General features: G+C 39.7%; 1 protein-coding gene across 2 annotated transcripts in view; it reads left to right on the top strand.

The window, feature by feature from the left end:
• SMG1 (SMG1 nonsense mediated mRNA decay associated PI3K related kinase) overlaps positions 1–20,709 on the top strand; it is a 108,771-nt gene that overhangs the window by 67,600 nt on the left and 20,462 nt on the right. For both annotated transcript variants that reach the window (XM_044234245.1, XM_044234246.1), the window contains 22 exons: positions 1,606–1,854; positions 2,177–2,461; positions 3,597–3,741; positions 3,874–4,012; positions 5,387–5,617; positions 5,720–5,897; positions 6,429–6,590; positions 7,158–7,375; positions 7,667–7,821; positions 9,540–9,762; positions 12,135–12,381; positions 12,779–13,008; positions 14,546–14,794; positions 15,286–15,424; positions 15,513–15,622; positions 15,745–15,963; positions 16,767–16,957; positions 17,655–17,827; positions 17,974–18,253; positions 18,711–18,983; positions 19,241–19,475; positions 19,721–19,947. In XM_044234245.1, coding sequence (XP_044090180.1) covers positions 1,606–1,854; positions 2,177–2,461; positions 3,597–3,741; positions 3,874–4,012; positions 5,387–5,617; positions 5,720–5,897; positions 6,429–6,590; positions 7,158–7,375; positions 7,667–7,821; positions 9,540–9,762; positions 12,135–12,381; positions 12,779–13,008; positions 14,546–14,794; positions 15,286–15,424; positions 15,513–15,622; positions 15,745–15,963; positions 16,767–16,957; positions 17,655–17,827; positions 17,974–18,253; positions 18,711–18,983; positions 19,241–19,475; positions 19,721–19,947 — 4,558 coding nt within the window. The remainder of the gene's footprint in view (positions 1–1,605; positions 1,855–2,176; positions 2,462–3,596; positions 3,742–3,873; positions 4,013–5,386; positions 5,618–5,719; positions 5,898–6,428; positions 6,591–7,157; positions 7,376–7,666; positions 7,822–9,539; positions 9,763–12,134; positions 12,382–12,778; positions 13,009–14,545; positions 14,795–15,285; positions 15,425–15,512; positions 15,623–15,744; positions 15,964–16,766; positions 16,958–17,654; positions 17,828–17,973; positions 18,254–18,710; positions 18,984–19,240; positions 19,476–19,720; positions 19,948–20,709) is intronic.

The following is a 20,709-nucleotide window of genomic DNA, read 5'->3' as shown; positions in this document are numbered from 1 at the left end:
AAGGATTATAGGAAATGAGGCAAGGCATATAAAAGCCCCAGCACAGAGGATGGTGTATAACAGGACTAGAGATAGCTTTTTTCCTCATCCTTCCCTTATTGAACAAGTTTTAAAATTGGGAATACCAAGTCAGTAACCCAGTGGTTTTATTTGGAGACACAATTCCACTCCTCACTTTTTTCCCCCTTCTTCAGCAAGTGCTTATGAAGTATGTGCTTGAAGTTGTGATGTAGCAGTGAACAAGACAAGCCTGTTTTCTGCATTCCAGGGACCACAGTGATTCTAGTATCTAGCAGGGAAAACTGAATCAAACAAGGGACAGCAGTATGGTGTGCTGAGTGGAAGTGCATGTACATGGTGAACGTACAATGAGGGTATGAATTTAGTCCTAGGAATCAGTCAGAACAGGATTTGAGGAGGAAGTAACATTTAAGCTGGTTCCTGAGGGAGGTAAGGATGAGATGGAAGGCAGTAGACTTGTTGGAAAACAACATGTAAAGGCCAGCAGGCAATTATGAAGGATTTTGCCTAAGGGAGAGTGGGAAGAAGGAAGTAGAAGGAGATTGAGCCTGGAATGAAATGGAAGGCATCAATGCCTTTCAAGGCAAATTCGGGAGTTGGGGTTTTGTCAGAGGGGCAGTGGAAAGCCATCAAAAGGAAGTTAAGTGTTAAAGATTTAGCTTTGTATAAGATGATTTTAGTTGAAAGTTGGAGAATGAACTAGAAGAGGATAACACTTAGGGGTCAGAGGGACCAGCTAGGCTTAAATTCCTGCTAAAGGTACCCAAGGTAGTGGCAGTAAGGATAGAAAAAAATAGATATGATATGAGGGCTGCCGTTAGAGTCTTAAGATAACCGGCAGGCACCTGCTTAGGTAGCCAGGTGGATCATGTGCCTTTCCTTGAGAAAGGAATAACAGAAGGAAGTATAAGGTTTGGAGGGTGGTAGAAAATGGATTCCACTTGACACAGGTAAAAAGTGTCATTGAAATACCTGAGTGTAAGTGACTGGTAGGCAGATGGGACTCAGATGTCAGGTCTGGCTAGAGATAAAGATTCAGGAGTCATCAGCATTCATATAGTAATTGAAGCTACAGGAACAGATGATACTGTCCAGGGAGAATATGCCGAGTGGGAAGAGTAGAGAGCCTAGGATTGACCCTGAGGACTACGAGATTTAGTGGATGGGTAGTGGATGAGAAGGAGACGAAGGATTCTTCAGAAATTCTCCCAAGAGAATGGTATGAGAGGAGGGCAGAGGGTACTTCCACAACAAGAGGGAGATGGTCTAGCTTTTTCACCACACTTTGGCTTATTCTCTTTAGTTAGAAGATCTAGTAACTGAAAAACAAATTTCTTACAGTGAATGATTTTTACTTTGTCTGCTTCATCATTTGCTTACATTTATTTCAACAAACGTACTGTTTATTATATGCCAAGCTGTGTGCTAGCTGCTAGGGATTTAAAGATAACGAGAAATGGGTTATCTTTATTTAGGGAGTTGGTAGGGAAGGGAAAATGGCTGGGGAAGAACTTTTGGCCATGTTTCCATGCAGTCTGGGTTAGAGCAGTCAAGGACTAATGCAACTTTTTTCCCCCCTTCCAGAACAAACTGTTCCAATTAGAAGCCATCTCATGGAATTAGGTCTAACAGCAGCAAAATTTGCTAGAAAACGAGGCAATGTGTCACTTGCAACAAGACTGCTGGCACAGTGTAGTGAGGTTCAGCCGGGAAAGACTACTACTGCACAGGATTTAGTCCAGCATTTTAAAAAACTATCAACTCAAGGTCAAGTGGATGAAAAATGGGGGCCTGAACTTGATATCGAAAAAACCAAATTGCTATATACAGCAGGTTAGTAAAATGAACTGTGCTTAATGTATGACTAAAATGAAGATCCTGTGTATGAAATATGTATGATGTAAGACAATAAAAGAAAAGATTATATTTTTCAGCTGTGGCAGAATATTTGGATCTTGAATAGTAAATTACTTGTAATTAATTTATAACCTTTGTAATTTGGTGCTTTAGAAAAAGGTGATTTTGTTATAGTGTATCAAAGTAATGTTCCTAGAGATCATTGATTACCACTGAATTTACAATGTTACTTTACCCTGAAATACTGTTAATAATTTGCAGATAAGGCTTCTAAGGGCTGGTTTTTGGTTTTCTGTAGGTCAGTCAACACATGCAATGGAAATGTTGAGTTCTTGTGCCATATCTTTCTGCAAGTCTGCCAAAGCTGAATATGCAGTTGCCAAGTCAATCCTCACACTGGCTAAATGGATCCAGGCAGAATGGAAAGAAATTTCAGGACAGCTGAAACAGGTTTACAGAGCTCAGCAACAGCAGAACTTCACAGGCCTTTCTACTCTGTCTAAAAACATACTTGCCTTAATAGAACTGCCATCTGTTAATACCATGGAAGAAGAGTATCCTCGGATTGAGAGCGAATCTACAGGTAGGAGTTCTTTATTTTATTAGCTTTAACATACCAGCTTTAGAAGTTACTTCTCCACTGTTTTAAAGTTTATAATGTTATGCTGGCCATAATTTGCCACAAAAATTGTTTGCATGGAAATTTTAATGTATTATACTGTCTGGAAGTAACTAAAACACATTTGTTTAGTGTCTAATGCCACTGTGGAAGTCACCTAACTGCTCCACAGGCTTTTCCCAAGCCACAGTGCTTTTATGGACTTAGATGTTTTTGCTGGCAAGAAAGTCTGACTGCAGATACCTGAGTTCCTCCTCACACTGGAAAGAGCCAGAAAGGTACACAGTAGTTGCCTGGGGTCTCCTTGGCTGGTAGAGCACAGAAACTCAAGCAAAGATGAAAGTTTCACATTCTGACGCTGGTGGTAGTAATAGAAAAGTACTTGACAAATAGGGTCATTCAGTGTGAGTGTCTGTTCTGTTCAGGTTTTACAGAGTGGGAGATAGGTAACCTCTTTGCTGATGAGAATGTACTTTGATTTTGGTTTTTATGAAGCCTAGGATTCTAATTACTTAGGTTGGTCTTATAAAATAATTATAATCTATGTAATTTACAGTCTTGATATTCATAAGGGGTATGTCCTGTGATTATTATAAATCTTATATTGGCAAATGGCATTATAGCAGGTGGTTTCTTTACTCCTAAACTGTGAATAAAGATATTTACTTCATGAATTTCTGACCGAGTGAGATTGTATAGTGCTCACCTATATATTATTTTTGCCAGAATGTTCAGGCTTAACCTAATCACAAGGAACGAGCCAGTCATAACTAGAATTTAAGATGTTGTACAACACATGTGATGCCTGAACTGTTTTATATAAGGTTCAGTGTCATGAAAGATATTTATGTGGTTTACATGGTGATAATTTAAGCTGCCTTGCGAAGCTAAGTGATGATTTCAATATATTAGCCTTTGAGGAAAGCATAATAAAGATGAGTTCTTGGATCAAATTTTGTACTGTAATATTCTGGGACTTAGAGATAGCTTACAGACAATAAAATTCTAAAATGTTGGTAGGAATGCCATTTGAAATTTATGAATGTAACATTGCTGAGTCCTTTCCTTTTTTCTATTTTTCCCCCCCCCATTATGGCAGTGCATATTGGAGTTGGAGAACCTGACTTCATTTTGGGACAGTTGTATCACCTGTCTTCAGTACAGGCACCTGAAGTAGCCAAATCCTGGGCAGCACTGGCTAGTTGGGCTTATAGGTGGGGCAGAAAGGTGGTTGATAATGCTAGGTATGTATGTTGAAATGTGTAATTTATTTAATACATTGCAAGATAGAGATTTGAAATGTCTGCTGACATGTTTTGGTAGCTTCACATGACAAGTGTTGGTAGCTGGAACCAGTGACTTGTTTATTTTTATAGTCAGGGAGAAGGTGTTCGTCTGCTGCCTAGAGAAAAATCTGAAGTTCAGAATCTGCTTCCAGACACTATAACTGAAGAAGAAAAAGAGAGAATATTTGGTATTCTTGGACAGGCTGTGTGTCGTCCAGCGGGGATTCAGGCAAGGAAAACATCATATAGTGTTTGGGAGAAATGGTGTCAAGATCACTTTTTTAATTGATTGATTTTGGGGACACCTGGGTGGCTCAGTCAGTTGGGCATCTGCCTTATGCTCAGGTCATGATCCTTGGTTCCTGGAATCGAGTTGCACATCAGGCCCCTTGTTCAGCAGGGAGCCTGCTTCTCCCTGTCCCTGCCACTCCCCCTGCTTGTTCTCTCTCTCTCCGGGAAATAAATCAACTCTTTAAAAAAAAATTACTGATTTTGAAGAGACTGATCACATATACTTGATTACATGTTGAATGGAGGTTAGGCAGCTACTGTTACAAATCAAAACTTTGAGTTTTAAGATGAAAGTGAGTTATGATACTTTTCTAAGGAGAATGTATACCTTGAGAAAGCTTTTCCTTAAGGTCCTGTTAAAATAGGTGAAATGTATTTTATGTGAATTAAATTTCTCTTTTAATTATTGTTTTGATCAGAAATTAGATTCTTAACACTAGCTTGGGACCTTTTAAAGCACATTAGTGCCTGAATACCACCCCAAGTACTCTGAGTTGGGTGTATGTATTTAATCTTACTAGCTGATTCTAATTCATAGCCAGAGTTGAAAACTGGTAGACTAAATGAGCTGTAGGATTTATTCTCTCTCAGGTCAGAGTTCTGTTAATTCTAGAATGTTAGAGCTATTGAGATTTTTTTTTTTTTTTTTTTAAGATTTATTTGTTTATTTGACAGAAATCACAAGGAGGCAGAGAGGCAGGCTGAGAGAGAGAGGAGGAAGCAGGCTCCCTGCTGAGGAGAGAGCCCGATGCGGGGCTCGATCCCAGGATTCTGGGATCATGACCTGAGCCGAAGGCAGAGGCTTTAACCCACTGAGCCACCCAGGCGCCCCGAGAGCTATTGAGATTTTAAATAGACTTTAAAAGTTTGGATTTTATTTCGTAGGCTAAACTGTACTGACTCATCTTGCTCTAGACCAGCATGTATCAGTGTCCTCCAGAGCTGGCGTTGTGTATGTGCCCATTACTGTAAAGAGAGTAAAGGCTGTTGGGAGTGAATTTGGTATACATTCAAGCCTCAAGCTTTTGAACAGATTACATTTAATGCTCTGCAGGCAAAATACTGTATTGTAACTTAGAAGCGTTTAAAGTACCAGAAAGCAAAGTCTGAAATCCTTCATTAGCTACTTTAGTAAATATATCTTACAGAGGAGCATAATGACATTAATTTAGGGTGTGTGAAACTAAATGAAATAATTTAATTTTTCATAAGCAAGAAAAATGCTTTCATAGGATAGGAAAGTCATGTACCCCCTCCCCCCCTTTCTGTTTGCTTTAAAAAAGGTAGCATTTTATGCCCAAATTTTCTTCAGGATGAAGATATAACGCTTCAGATAACAGAAGGTGAAGATAATGAGGAAGATGACATGGTTGATGTTATCTGGCGTCAGTTAATTTCAAGCTGCCCGTGGCTTTCAGAACTTGATGAAAGTGCAACAGAAGGAGTTATCAAAGTATGGAGAAAGGTCGTAGATAGAATCTTCAGCCTATACAAGCTGTCTTGCAGCGCCTATTTTACTTTCCTTAAACTTAATGCTGGTCAGGTAGGTAGCATGACATTGGGGTCTAAGAGGATGTATTTGACATTTCCTTCCTAGCAGACAAAAACAGTATTCTTATTTCTGCCTTTCACCTTTCCCCCTTAGATTCCTTTAGATGAAGATGACCCCAGGCTACATTTGAGTCACAGAGCAGAGCAGAGCACTGATGATGTGATTGTGATGGCCACACTGCGCTTGCTCAGGTTGCTCGTGAAGCATGCCGGCGAGCTCAGGCAGTATCTGGAACATGGCTTGGAAACAACACCTACTGCTCCGTGGAGAGGTAATGGTCTGAATAAAAGGTTTCAGGAACAATTATTTCTGGGTAGGATACATAAGACAATTAAAAAAAAAAATCGCAGTTTCTTTATGTTTATTATTTTAATGTGTTATAGAGCACCTACATTAGTTGATAGGACACCAGGAACTGCACATTACATTCTCTCCTCTCCTACCTTTCAGAGAACTAGAAGGTTGACAGGAGCGTTAATGGATACAAAATGAATTTTGGAGACAGTGGTGAAAATAAGTTTCAAAAATTGTAGTATGCCCTTTGTTAAAAATTATCTCTGTCTTTACAGGCATTCATAGAAAATACAGTTTGCCAGAACATTGTTGAATTGCTCTGCATTTTGATTATAGCTCTGTACCCTAACCAGACTTGCAAATCAAAAACTATTGTTAGGGTTCTTTGTTATCACAGGGAGAAATTTGAGGCCCTTAGAACTGATTCTGACACACATCAGGTTTTATGCTTTTGCATCTACTGTGTTGACAGTTTTTAATAACTTTATCCTTCTTTCTTATCCTGAAGGAATTATCCCACAGCTTTTCTCACGCTTAAACCATCCCGAAGTATATGTGCGCCAGAGTATTTGTAACCTTCTCTGCCGAGTGGCTCAAGATTCCCCACATCTCATATTGTACCCTGCAATAGTGGGTACCATATCACTTAGCACTGAGTCACAGGCTTCAGGTATGGAATATTAAAATACTGCTATGTTAAGTATAAACTATTCTGCAGATAATGTCTGTTAGGTAAATTTTTTTCAGCTTTCTGTTACAGAGTTGATGGAGTTTTTGGTTTTTTTCAGTAATAATAATTGTCATTTATTGAGGTAGTTACTGCTGTGTCCAGGACTAGGGCATGTGCTTTACACATGCACTAAATTCTCACAGTAACCCATTTAGGCTTAGAGAAACTGTGCCAGTGCGCTCAGGTTCACCGATGAGCTGAGTAAATGGTAGATAAGGACGAAACCAAGCGTTAGGTTCTGACCGCAAGAAGACGCTTTCTTAATTTGTTGAGAATTGATATTTATTTATTTATTTTTCATTATTGCCCGTTTGCTTATAATATAAATATAAAAGCTTACCTGTGGCAAGGGAAATGTCCATGATCTTTGGTTAATTCAGTGCATGAAAAGCAAATTAGTTAAGTGAGTGCTCTAGAGTTGAATAGATGAACAATGTTTTCCTTAACTCAACATACGCACATAGGGGAAACATCCAAAGCCTACCTAATTCTTCCATTTTCTTATAGGAAATAAGTTTTCCTCTGCAATTCCAACTTTGCTTGGCAATATTCAAGGAGAAGAGTTGCTGGTTTCTGAATGTGAGGGAGGGAGCCCTCCTGCTTCTCAGGATAGCAATAAGGATGAACCTAAAAGTGGATTGAATGAAGACCAAGCCATGATGCAGGATTGCTACAGCAAAATTGTGGATAAGCTGTCCTCTGCAAACCCCACTATGGTGTTACAGGTATAAAGCACAGTTTATAAGCTTTTAAACAATTTCTCCCTCCCCTGAAAAACAACCTAAACAAAACATGGAAATGATACCTGAAGAACAAAAAGGCTTTTAGAATAATTGAAATTGGCTTTATAATGCAGGATTGGTTTTATAAATGTGTATTTATAGAATCACTAGTCAAGGTTCTCTGATCGTATAATGAACAAAAGTTGCACACACGGAACATGTAATTTCTAGTGTTGGCAAGACTGCTGGATATGAACTTATAGATGAGCATATCTGGATGTGCTGTTTATGCAGGTTCAGATGCTTGTGGCAGAGCTGCGCAGGGTCACTGTCCTCTGGGATGAGCTCTGGCTGGGAGTTCTGTTACAACAACACATGTATGTCCTGAGACGGATCCAGCAGCTGGAAGATGAGGTGAAGAGAGTCCAGAACAACAATACCTTACGCAAGTATGTTTTCGTACACTTCTATTGTGAAGATGAAGCTGCCCCCAAACCCCCTTTTAATGTAAAATATTCAAAATACAAAATTTCTTATTTTAACCAATTTTAAGTTCAGTCGCAATTTGACTACTCTGAGTACCCTATGTAAGTGGAGTCAAAGGTATTTGTCCCTTTGTGTCTGGCCTGTTTCACTTAGCATGTTTTGAAGGTTCGTGCATGTTGTAACACATATGACAGTTTCCTTCCTTTTAGCACTGAGTGATACTCCATTGTATGCGTATTCCACCTTCTGTTTAGCAGTTGTCTATCGATGGACATTGGGTTCCTCTTACCTTTTGGCTATTGAGAACGGTGTTTCTGTGAACATTAGTGTACAAGTGTCTGTTTGACCCCCTGTTTTCAATTATTTTGTATACGATCCAGTAGATTTGCCTGGGTCATATTATTACTCTGTTGGTAACTTGAAGGAACAACCAAATGGTTTTCCTGCACCAGTTTACGTTCCCACCAAAAGTACATGAGTGTTCCAGTTTCTCCATATCCTTGCCAATATTTATTTATTTATTTTTTAATATAGTAGCCATCCTAATGGATGCGAATTGGTATCTCATTGTGGTTTTGACTTGCATTTCTCTAATGACTAATGATGTTGAGCTTCTTTTTCTGTGCCTTTTGATCATGGGAATATTTTCTTATATGAAATGTCTATTCAAGTCTTTTCCCCATATTTGAATTGGGTTGTTTGGAGGTTTCGTTGTTGTTGATTTAGGAGTTTGCTCTGTATTCTGGATATTAACCCCTTTTTCAGATAAATGATTTGCAAATATTTTTTCCCATTTTGTGCATTCTTTTAACTCTATTAATAATGTCTTTTTTTTTTTTTTTTTTTTTAAGATTTTATTTACTTATTTGACAGAGAGATCACAAGTAGGCAGAGAGGCAGGCAGAGAGGATGAAGCAGGCTCCCACTGAGCAGAGAGCCGGACATCGAGCTTGATCCTAGGACCCTGGGATCATGACCTTAGCTGAAGGCAGAGGCTTAACCCACTGAGCCACCCAGGCCCCATTAGTGTCTTCTGTTGCATGGAAGTTGAGTTTGATATATTAACCCCATTTTTCTGTACTTTTTCTTTTATTGCCCATGCTTTGTGCCATACCCAAGAAGTCATTGCCAAATCCTGTGTCCAGAAGCATTTCCCATACATTTTTTCTGAGAGTCTTAGGTCTTAAGGTCTTTGATCCATTTGGGGTTATTTTTTTTTTTCATAATAGTGTAAAGAAGGTAAGGGTCTGACTTTATTCCTTTGTGAGTGGATATCCAGTTTTCCCAGTGCCATGTGTTTAAAAGCTGCCTTTTTGTGGGCTGGACATTTTACAGTGCTGTGTTTATTTTATTATTATTTTTTTAAAGATTTTATTTATTTGACAGAGAGACAGATCACAAGTAGGCAGAGAGGCAGGCAGAGAGAGAGAGGAGGAAGCAGGCTCTCCACTGAGCAGAGAACCTGATGTGGGGCTCTATCCCAGAACCCCGAGACCATGACCTGAGCCAAAGGCAGAGGCTCAACCCACTGAGCCACTCAAGTGTCCCTATAATGCTGTGTTTATAAGTTATTGTGCTAATATTTAATTTATTTTAGCTTATTCTTTTATACTGTTTATTTAACAGTAGATGCATTTAAACTGTTCCATGTTTGTAAAACTCTTTATGTCTTCCTGGTCAGGGAAGAGAAAATTGCAATCATGCGGGAAAAGCACACAGCTTTGATGAAGCCCATTGTGTTTGCTCTGGAGCATGTAAGGAGCATCACTGCAGCCCCTGCAGAAACTCCTCATGAAAAGTGGTTTCAGGATAACTATGGGGAAGCAATTGAAAATGCTCTTGAAAAGCTGAAGACACCGTCAAATCCTGCAAAGCCTGGAAGTAGCTGGATTCCATTTAAAGAGGTACAGAAAAATCTCAAGAATGCCACTAAAATAGGAAATTCCATATGAAATACAAAATTCAAATATGGGGACTCTCCTTACTTGGAATGTGAGAGATTTGGTAGGTCCATGGAAGGCAGCTTATGACCAGTTTCTGAGGAATGTGGGGAGAGGTATTTTCTTCATTTTGAGAATTTAGGAGCGAATGGGCCTAGGGGAGCAAACTTTTATGTATAGAGGGTTCACACTAGGGAAGGATATACTATAAGAAAGTCGTTAATGAAGGGGTCTGGCCTTGACCTAAATATTGATGACTTGCTTTATTATCTTTATAAAAGATTATAAAATTTGATCTTGTACCTATGTAGCCTTTCTTAGGGATTCTGACAGACCAAATAGTCACATATAACAACATCAATATTTATAAGCAACTGAAAAATCAGTTCTCCATAGGCTGATTGGCATGATCAGTCAGTGGGATGATTAGCGTATTTGAATATTTGAGAATCCTTGTCTTTTTTTTCCTTCAGATTTTATTTATTAGAGAGAGAGAGAGAGAGACAGCACTGGAAAGAGCGAGCAAGTAGGAGTAGGGGGCAGAGGGAGAAGGAGAAGCAGGCTCCTGATGGAGCAGAGAGCACAATGTATGGGCCTTGATCCTAGGATCCTAGGATTCTGACCTGAGCCGAAGGCTGACACTTCGCCCACTGAGCCACCCAGGCACCTGAGAATCCTGACCTTTTATGTTTTGGGCCCCTTAGTCTGTATTTACTTTGGTTTTTATCTGGTATAGCAATAGCACCATTATTTAGGGAGCCTATTTATTCCCTTTAGCTTTTTCTTATTTTATCCTTTCTTTCTCTATCCCTTAACTTTATTGCTCCTCATTTCCTTACCTTAGCAATGAGAAAACTATTAAAAGGTATGGTGTAGAAACAAAGAGGACACCTGACTTTAGTAAATGCAATCTAGAGGAAACTAGAATACTAAATCATAGTAAATAGCTAGAAGCACAAGACTAGAACCCTAATGTGAAGGATGAAGTTTATTATAGGAGTCCTAGCCAAAACTTGTTTGCTTGTATTCCAAGAGCAGTTTCTTGATGCTTCTTTTTTTTTTTTTTCCAATTTATTTATTTTCAGAAAAACAGTATTCATTATTTTTTCACCACACCCAGTGCTCCATGTAAGCCGTGCCCTCTGTAATTCCCACCACCTGGTACCCCAACCTCCCACCCCCCCCCGCCACTTCAAACCCCTCAGATTGTTTTTCAGAGTCCATAGTCTCTCATGGTTCACCTCCCCTTCCAATTTACCCAAAAGCACATACCCTCCCCAATGTCCATAACCCTACCCCCCTTCTCCCAACCCCCCTCCCCCAGTTTCTTGCTTCTTTGTCTCCTTTTCAATAAACTAAGAAAACCAGAAGAGGTAAGAGGAGTACTTAAAAAAAAAAGTTATTTATTGATGCGTTTTTAAGGGATGTATTGTTTAGTTTCTGCGTGTTTTTAAACTTCATATAAATGAGATCATATATATACACATAGGTCTGTATGTGTATTTATATATGTGTGTATATGTGTGTGTGTGTGTGTATATATATCTGTGTTTATTACATAATTGGTGGGTCAGCATTTGGTTTTTATGATTCATCCATATTTTGTATACAGCTGAACGTGGCAAGATGCTACAGTTTGTCCACTATGTCCTATCCGTGAATACTTGGAGTGTGTCCAGTTGTCTTTTTCCTTTTATGGAGCAAAGCTCACTGAGGACTGATTTTCAACATTTTTCACATGAAAGTGGAGCTCAGAGTTAATTCTGGTGCACATTATTAAGTTAGCTGCAAGTGGGGATACAAACTATACATGTGATTTACTCCTATGTAATTAGAAGGGGTTCTGGTGTTAATTCTGCATACTTCAAATGGTCAGAGCTCTAAATTGTTACCAGCTTTTCAAGTGGCTACTAAGGGTGTGTCTCTTTGACACCCAGAAGCTGTCAGTTTTATCTTTTGCTCTATTTTAAGAACTTAATTGATTTGTTTTGGCGTTGATAAAACGTAGCTTAACGTGGGTTATTAGCTTGCTACCAGCACTGAATTTCGTGACCATAGCAGTGCTTTCCTTCTATCTGTTAGGACTGCATCGGTTGTTTAGACAGAGAAAAAGAGCTAAGTCTGAACAAAGTAGGAATCACCTAGATCATATTAGCACACCAGTTATTTCCTCTCTCGGGACGGCCCACGTATGTAGCATGAAATTAAATGTAGAACTATAATATGCGGTATCTGTATTGGTATTTCAAGTTTATTTTTATGCCAAATTGAATGTGGAAGAAAGTAAGTGTTGTGGTGATAATGTAAACCTGTTTTCCCCCATCTTATAAATATAGATAATGCTGAGTTTGCAACAGAGAGCACAGAAACGTGCAAGTTATATCTTGCGTCTGGAAGAAATCAGCCCATGGCTGGCTGCCATGACAAACACTGAAATTGCTCTTCCTGGAGAAGTGTCAGCCAGAGACACTGTCACAATCCACAGTGTGGGCGGAACCATCACCATCTTACCTACCAAAACCAAGCCAAAGAAACTTCTCTTTCTAGGGTCAGATGGCAAGAGCTATCCTTATCTTTTCAAAGGTGGGATTTAAAAGAAGAGCCTTAATTTGATTATGAATATTTTGTGTATGAATGTTTTGTGTATGAGAGGTTGGTTCCAGGTGAAGCCTGGATTGTCTTGTATCTTTCCTGATTTTTGAATGGAAGTGGTTAGAGGCTATGTAGTAAGGTTTTCTATTCCTTATCTTCTCTTTGCTTAAGAGCCTATGTAAGCAGAACTGACGTACAGCTAATAATGCTGGCGTCTAATACCTTGTGACTGAATGGAATGTTCTCTCATGCTCCCGTTATGCTTCCTTGGCTCTCAGTTCTTGACTGCTGCTGTTACTGAGAGGAAACAACAAGGGTGATATATTTGTAACCCCATCCCCACACCATTTGGTCACCACTCTAACTACTTAAAATTTTGTTTCCATAGGATTAGAAGATTTACATCTGGATGAGAGAATAATGCAATTCCTGTCTATTGTGAATACCATGTTTGCTACAATCAATCGCCAGGAAACACCCCGTTTCCATGCCCGACACTATTCTGTAACGCCACTAGGAACACGATCAGGACTGATCCAGTGGGTGGATGGAGCCACACCCTTATTTGGTCTTTACAAACGATGGCAACAACGGGAAGCTGCCCTACAAGCACAGAAGGTTGATAAATTCAGATATACATGTACTTTTATTTGAATTTCCAGAAAAACATATTAATCTCTTTCTTGTTCTATGAAATACTCATACGTTTTCTTTACTTGAGCATTTTGGTAAATTTATAAATGTTCTAAGAACAGACTTTTGAAATACCTAGGAAAGTGTTTAAATAACATTTTAAGAGGCGGAAATGGTGACATTTGGTTAATCTTATTCTAGACAAATACAGGGGAGCAGGTAGGGTGGTATTGTGGTTGTGAATCAGTAAGCTGATACTTCGCATCTTAGTGATTTTTTATTGGGCTTACTAGGGGTCTTTTTATTTTTTAAAGATTGTATTTATTTGAGAGAGAACAAATGGGAGAGAATGAATGGGGGGGAGACTTAGAGGGAGGAGAGGCAGAAGGGAGGCCATGTGGGGCTCCATCATAGAACCACAGCACCACAGGATCTCAGGATCATGAGCCAAGAAGAAGGCAGACACTTAATTGAGCCACCCAATGCCCCAGGGTCTTCTAAATTAAATTTACAGCTAAGAGAGCTTTGACAACCAGTTTCTTTTAAGTTTGTAAAAAAGAGACAACCTTATATCATAATTGCTGTGATGTCATATTTCGTGCCTGTGAAATTTATGATTTTGATTTAGACTAGGGATTTAATTTAGAATTCATTCTAGCTAAGCGTCTGGATGCTTAGTATATATGCCAGGAATAGTACTAAGTGCTATGGAAATAAAGATAAGTTTTAATACAGTCTCAACCTCAGAAGTCCATAGCTAGCCAGAATAATTAATGAGGGTAGGTATGGGAAGGAACAGGAGTTTGAAAGGAGTCAAATTTAAAAAATAAGCACAGGAGACTGCAGAGCAGTTACTGAGCATTAAATGAGAGATGGGAATTAGAGAGGAGCTATATAAATTTTTCTCTGAATACTGTTAATTTTATGTTGATGATTGAGTCATACCAGTGAAGAATGAAATTTCTGCATAAATGATAAATTTTCAGTAGAATTATGTGTTATAAAGAAGAATGTAAATGTTGAGTTTGAATTGAAGCTCAAGAAAATAGAACAGTAGACCACATTTTCAATAAAATTTTATTTTTCAATAAAATTAATTAAATTTTTAATTAAGAGAAAGGTTGTAAGAAAGATGCATAGTCCAGAAGAATTATCTATTTGGTCTGTGCAGTTTGGCTGGGAAGGTGGAGAATGTCATTCAAAAACCAGTTTTTAAGGGCGCCTCGGCTGTTCAGTCTTTAATGTCTGCCTTCGGCTCAGGTCATGGTCCCAGGATCCTGGGATCCAATGCCACATTGGACTCCCTGCTCGGTGGGGAGTCTATTTCTCTCTCCCTCTGCCTCCCCTTCCCCCCCAAACTCATGCTCGCTCTCTCACTCTGTCTCTCAAAAATAAATAAATAAAATCTTAAAAAAAGAAAACCACACACACAGTTTTTTAAATATTACTTTATAGTCAAAGTCATCTTTTTATATTTATATTTAAATAAAGTTGATGTTTTTCTTTAAAAATTTTTTTTAAGGCCCAAGATTCTTACCAGACTCCTCAGAATCCTGGAATTGTACCTCGTCCTAGTGAACTTTATTATAGTAAAATTGGCCCCGCTTTAAAAGCAGTTGGACTTAGTCTGGATGTGTCCCGACGGGATTGGCCTCTTCATGTAATGAAGGCGGTATTAGAAGAGTTAATGGAGGCCACTCCCCCAAATCTCCTTGCTAAAGAACTTTGGTCATCTTGCACCACACCTGATGAATGGTGGAGAGTCACACAGGTATGTGTTTTGTTCTGGGCTGTGATGAGTATTCCTGTTCCTTTTGTCTGCTTCTTTTCTAATCTCTGTTGTTCACCTTCCTCCTCTTCCCCTTCGTCTCACTGCAGACTTGGTAGTTCTTACTTCAAGTCTTAGATTATGTTTATTTTCTAAGGCATGGCCATGACTGTGTGAGGACAGAACAGAGGGGATTATGGATGAAATGAAGAGTAAAAGCTTGAGAAAGGAAAAACTAGGGTGGCTGAAAATAGTTGTTTTGTTTTTTATTAAATCCAGTATTCAAATACTAAGTAGAACCAACAGGTCCCACAGTGTTGTTGCTGCTCAGTACAAAGCCTCTGGGACCACTTGCAGCATCCTTGTGGAGTGCTATTTAGAAACAAGTGGGATTATGGAGTTCTGTAAATTTTAGAGCATCAAGTCCAAGTTGGAAGGAAATTTGCTGATGGTGTTACAACTTGCTCTCCTCACCCCCCTCTCCTCTTGTTTAGTCTTATGCCAGATCTACTGCAGTCATGTCTATGGTCGGATACATAATCGGCCTTGGAGATAGACATCTGGATAATGTTCTCATTGATATGACGACTGGAGAGGTGGTTCACATAGATTACAATGTTTGCTTTGAAAAAGGTAAAATTAAATTGGACTTTTACATTTATGTGAGGGTCAAATATTTTTGATGAAAGGACAAAAAAATATAACAGTTTCTCTTTTCAAGGTAAAAGCCTTAGAGTTCCTGAGAAAGTACCTTTTCGAATGACACAGAATATTGAAACTGCCCTGGGTGTAACTGGAGTAGAAGGTGTTTTTAGGCTTTCATGTGAGCAGGTATGCTCTTTCTCTTATACTTCTTAATGTACCTGTTAAATTAACAAATCCCGTGGAATGAAAAGTGACATTTGAGCAAGGAAACTTGTGGCAAAACCTGATTAAAACACCTCTGAAAACAGGTTCTACACATCATGCGGCGTGGCAGAGAGACTCTGCTGACATTGCTGGAGGCCTTCGTGTATGACCCCCTGGTGGACTGGACAGCTGGGGGCGAGGCAGGGTTTGCCGGCGCTGTCTACGGTGGAGGGGGCCAGCAGGCTGAGAGCAAGCAGAGCAAGAGAGAGATGGAGCGAGAGATCACCCGCAGCCTCTTTTCTTCCAGAGTAGCTGAAATTAAGGTGAAGGCAATGATAAGTGGTCACCATCTTTTTACTAGTGTTAACATGTCCATCAAAAAGCTGGGTAAAGCTATCTTTTAAAAAATATTTTTGGAAGACTATCACGAATATACTGAAAGATCAGTGAAATAGGACAATTTGATGTCTTGTTAGTAGGAATTGCTTCCATACAAAGACAGATAATCACACTCTTACTCGTTGGAGGTGGGTTAATGATTTTAAAAAAAAAAAATTACACCTTTTTTAATATATTGAAATGTGTTTACCAATGAGTATTATAGGTGTTTTTACTTGGGTAGTCTCCCCTCAGTCTTAATTTTAATATCATGTTAGCCAGTGATGCTAACACTTAATGTTGTGTAGCATGGTGGTAACCACATGGTGCTGTGAGATTTGAGTCTCAGTTTGTGGCTGTGTGAACTTGCTGTGGTTATCGTTATTTGTAAAATATATGTGGCGCCATCACCCTCAGTGTTTAAGTAAGAGATTTAAATAGAAAAATATATATAGGGGTGCCTGGGTGGCTCAGTGGGTTAAGGCCTCTGCCTTCGGCTTGGGTCATGATCCCGGGGTCCTGGGATTGAGCCCCGCATTGGGCTTTCTGCTCAGCAGCAAGTCTGCTTCCCCTTCTCTCTCTCTCTGCCTACTTGTGATCTCTGTCAAATAAATAAATCTTAAAAAAAAAAAAAAAAAAAGAAAAATATGTGTAAGATGTCCATCTAACGTGATCCTTATGGCAAATGGCATCATGTCTCACAGTTCACCCTGTAAGAATTTCCCTAATCATAATTATTTTTTCATAGGTGAACTGGTTTAAGAATAGAGATGAGATGCTGGTTGTGCTTCCCAAGCTGGACAGCAGCTTAGATGAATACCTAAGCTTGCAAGAGCAATTGACAGACGTGGAAAAATTACAAGGCAAACTACTAGAAGAAATAGAGTTTCTAGAAGGAGCTGAAGGAGTGGACCATCCTTCTCACACTCTCCAGCACAGGTTTAAAAGTGTTGAACACTTGTTTCTAAATATATGCCATTAAGGAGAATTTTCGTATTTGTGTAAACATTGTCAATTTGAATTAGCATTATTACAGCAGTTTACATAAATAATAAAACCTCTCCCAAGGACTGCAGTTCTAAATTATTAATACATAGAAATTCACTTAGATTTTCTGCTTCATTATATTTGAAATGTTTGATAAGTGGATATAGTGGGTTAGAGTATGAACTTGGTTTCAGGAAACCTGAGGTTTGGGTTTCTCTACAGTTTGTGTCTGGATTCTTATTCATTAGTAAAGTGGCAGTTATTTTGCCTACTTTGCTGTATTAAGCATTAAACTAAAGAATGATCTAAGTGAATGAACCTTGTATAGTGCAGGTGCTTGGTAAAGGGTAAATATGCAAATGCCACACACTGCATGAGTCTCTGAAATTAAAAGATCTGTGAAGTATCTATCGTTTACACTAAAGATAACTTAACACCTGGCAGGTGTGGTGGGTTTTGAAAATGTTTTATTTAAAATGTGAGTATAACTGAGAGAATTATGGGGAAAACCAGAGAAATAAGGGACATTTGAGCAGTGCCCTCAAGATTGAAAAGGAGCTTACCAGGCAGTCCAAAGTATGAACAAAATCAAGGTTATGAAAATATATAGAAGGTAGAAGCAATTAAAAAGATTTTTCCCTCTCATTAGGTATTCTGAACACACTCAACTACAGACTCAGCAAAGGGCTGTTCAGGAAGCAATCCAGGTGAAGCTGAATGAATTTGAACAGTGGATAACACATTATCAGGCTGCGTTCAATAATTTAGAAGCAACACAGCTTGCAAGTTTGCTTCAGGAGATCAGCTCACAAATGGACCTTGGTATGGGTTGATTTATCTTAGATACATATGTTGAGCATGTGAGTTTTGTATTTGTCTGTTTATGTGTGGGGTTCTGGTTTGTGCTTCTTTCAATGACTGCTGGTTTGGAATCGTCACCGTAATTAATAATCGTCTTTTACCAAAAGGTCCTCCAAGCTATGTGCCAGCGACAGCCTTTCTACAGAATGCTGGCCAGGCGCACTTGATTAGCCAGTGTGAGCAGCTGGAGGGGGAAGTGGGCGCTCTTCTCCAGCAGAGGCGCTCGGTGCTCCGAGGCTGTCTGGAACAGCTGCATCACTATGCAACCGTAGCTCTGCAGTATCCAAAGGCCATATTTCAGAAACATCGAATTGAGCAGTGGAAGACCTGGATGGAAGAACTCATCTGTAACACCACAGTAGAGCGCTGTCAAGAACTCTACAGGAAGTACGTTGATCACACTTAATTTTCTTGATTTCTTACGGGATTTGATGCAAAGTTGTGTTCACATTATTATTATCGTGTGTGTAATATTTCATTTTTCTGAAAGAAGTGGTTGATGGATGGATGCTGAATGGGGTCAGGTTTTTTCTTGGTTTTAAGAGGATTTGAGGTCATGTTTTCCCTTATAAGATGGTGTGGTTTTCCTAATACAGTGTATCCCAGTGTCAGAGTGGTGATCGGGGTAAAGAGGGCTAACCTCAGTTGTGCTGTCCCTCACTAACAAGTCGTCTTGGAAAGTTACTTGAGCTCTTGAGACTTTCTTATCTGTAAGAATGGAAATCATGGTTTCTACTGTTTAGGGTTTGAGGATCAAAGGTAATATTCTCCAGTGTAAAACGGGAACTTTCTTTACAAGCAGGAAGTGGTTACATTGTAAACAAGCACCTCTCTTTCTGCGTAGATACGAAATGCAGTATGCTCCCCAGCCTCCCCCGACGGTGTGCCAATTCATCACCGCCACAGAAATGACTCTGCAGCGGTACGCAGCCGACATCAACAGCAGGCTTATCAGACAGGTGGAACGCTTGAAACAGGAAGCTGTCACTGTGCCTGTCTGTGAGGATCAGTTGAAAGAAATTGAACGTTGCATTAAAGTTTTCCTTCATGAGAATGGAGAAGAAGGATCTTTGAGTCTAGCAAGTGTTATTATTTCTGCTCTTTGTACTCTTACAAGGTGAGTTAGCCAACTTTGTACTGACACCATTTTGTTGTCCTGAAAACACTCAGACTGAGATAGCCTGTGCCTCTTGTTTAATACCAGACTTAAGCATTCTCTTACTTTTGTTAATACCAGACTTGAGACATTCCCTTACTTTTATTAGTCTTGCCCACCATTACAGGCGCTTTATTTCCTTTCTGAGTTTGAGGTATCCGCTTTTCTGTGTGAGCGTAGCTTAGGAGGTTTCACTGTACAAACCTTGTTGCATTTAGGCGTAACCTGATGATGGAAGGTGCTGCTTCAAGTGCTGGGGAGCAGCTGGTGGATCTGACCTCTAGGGATGGAGCCTGGTTCTTGGAAGAGCTCTGCAGTATGAGTGGGAACGTCACTTGCCTGGTGCAGTTACTGAAGCAGTGCCACCTGGTGCCACAGGACTTAGATATTCCGAACCCCATGGAAGCTTCTGAGGCAGTCCACTTAGCTAATGGAGTATATACCTCACTTCAGGTGAGTGCTTTTAAATGAGCTTACAGTTGGTAAGTTTGTTTTAGATACTGAACATTGTACTTCTTACTGCTGGTTCAGAAAAGCAAAATTTTTATTTTTCTCCTTTTAATTTTGCTTCACCAGTCACGTAAAGATCAGTGTGAGGTTTGTAGCCAGAAGTTAGTTACCATTGCGTAGGTTTGTTCTTAGTACATGGCATTAAACCTCTAGGAGAATATTAAAATATATTTCTCACATATTTATAGGAATTAAATTCAAATTTCCGGCAAATCATATTTCCAGAAGCACTGAGATGTTTAATGAAAGGAGAATACACATTAGAAAGTATGCTTCATGAGCTGGACAGTCTTATTGAGCAGACAACTGACGGCGTTCCCCTGCAGACTCTAGTGGAATCTCTTCAGGCCTATTTAAGAAACGCGGCTATGGGACTGGAGGAGGAAACGCACGCTCATTACATCGATGTCGCCAGGCAAGTGAATGGTAGCTGTGATGGAGCCGGGGAAACCAGATGACAGGTTCTGGGCTACGTGCTACAAGCTTAGTTTTAATTTTACAGCAGATAGAATTCCTTACAAATGCTTCTACACCGATCTTTTTTAGAAGTTTATTTATTTGGGGGCACCTGAGTGACTCTGCCTTCGGCTCAGGTCGTAATCTCTGGGTCCTGGGATCGAGCCCCGCATCCAGCTCCCTGATCAACAGGGAGTCTGCTTCTCTCTCTCCCTGCGTCCCTTCCCACCACTGGTTCTCTCACTCACTCTCTCTCTCTCAGATAACATGGTGTATTTATTTGGAAATAATTAGAGATTCGCAGGAAGCTGCACAGTACACGTGTGCAGGGATGTCTTTTGCAGGCTCCGTCCTCCTGTGGTGCTAGCATCTTGCATACGTACAGTACTGTGGCACCACCACAAAGTTGATGTCAGTGTGGCCGGCAGAGCTTACTGAGGTTTCCGCAGATGCACCCAGCATGCGCTGGGTGTGGAGCTCCATGCACTTCTATTCCATGCACACCATACTTTAGTGTTGCTCTTTCACCGTATGTTTGCTGCACACACACAAAGTGGAGTGTGGTAGTTTTTAAGCCAGCCCTTGGAACTCCATGGAAGCATCTGAACCAGTTTAGTTAGTTCATGGAATGTACGCTGTACTTCAGGTGAATGCTTCTAAGTGTGTTCTAGATACTGAACATGGTGTTTTTCATCTCTGAAGTCTAGAAAAACAGTTTGAT

Source organism: Neovison vison, chromosome 14 (genome assembly GCF_020171115.1).
Source record: "Neovison vison isolate M4711 chromosome 14, ASM_NN_V1, whole genome shotgun sequence".
NCBI lineage: Eukaryota > Metazoa > Chordata > Mammalia > Carnivora > Mustelidae > Neogale > Neogale vison.
This window is presented reverse-complemented; position numbering and strand designations above follow the sequence as displayed.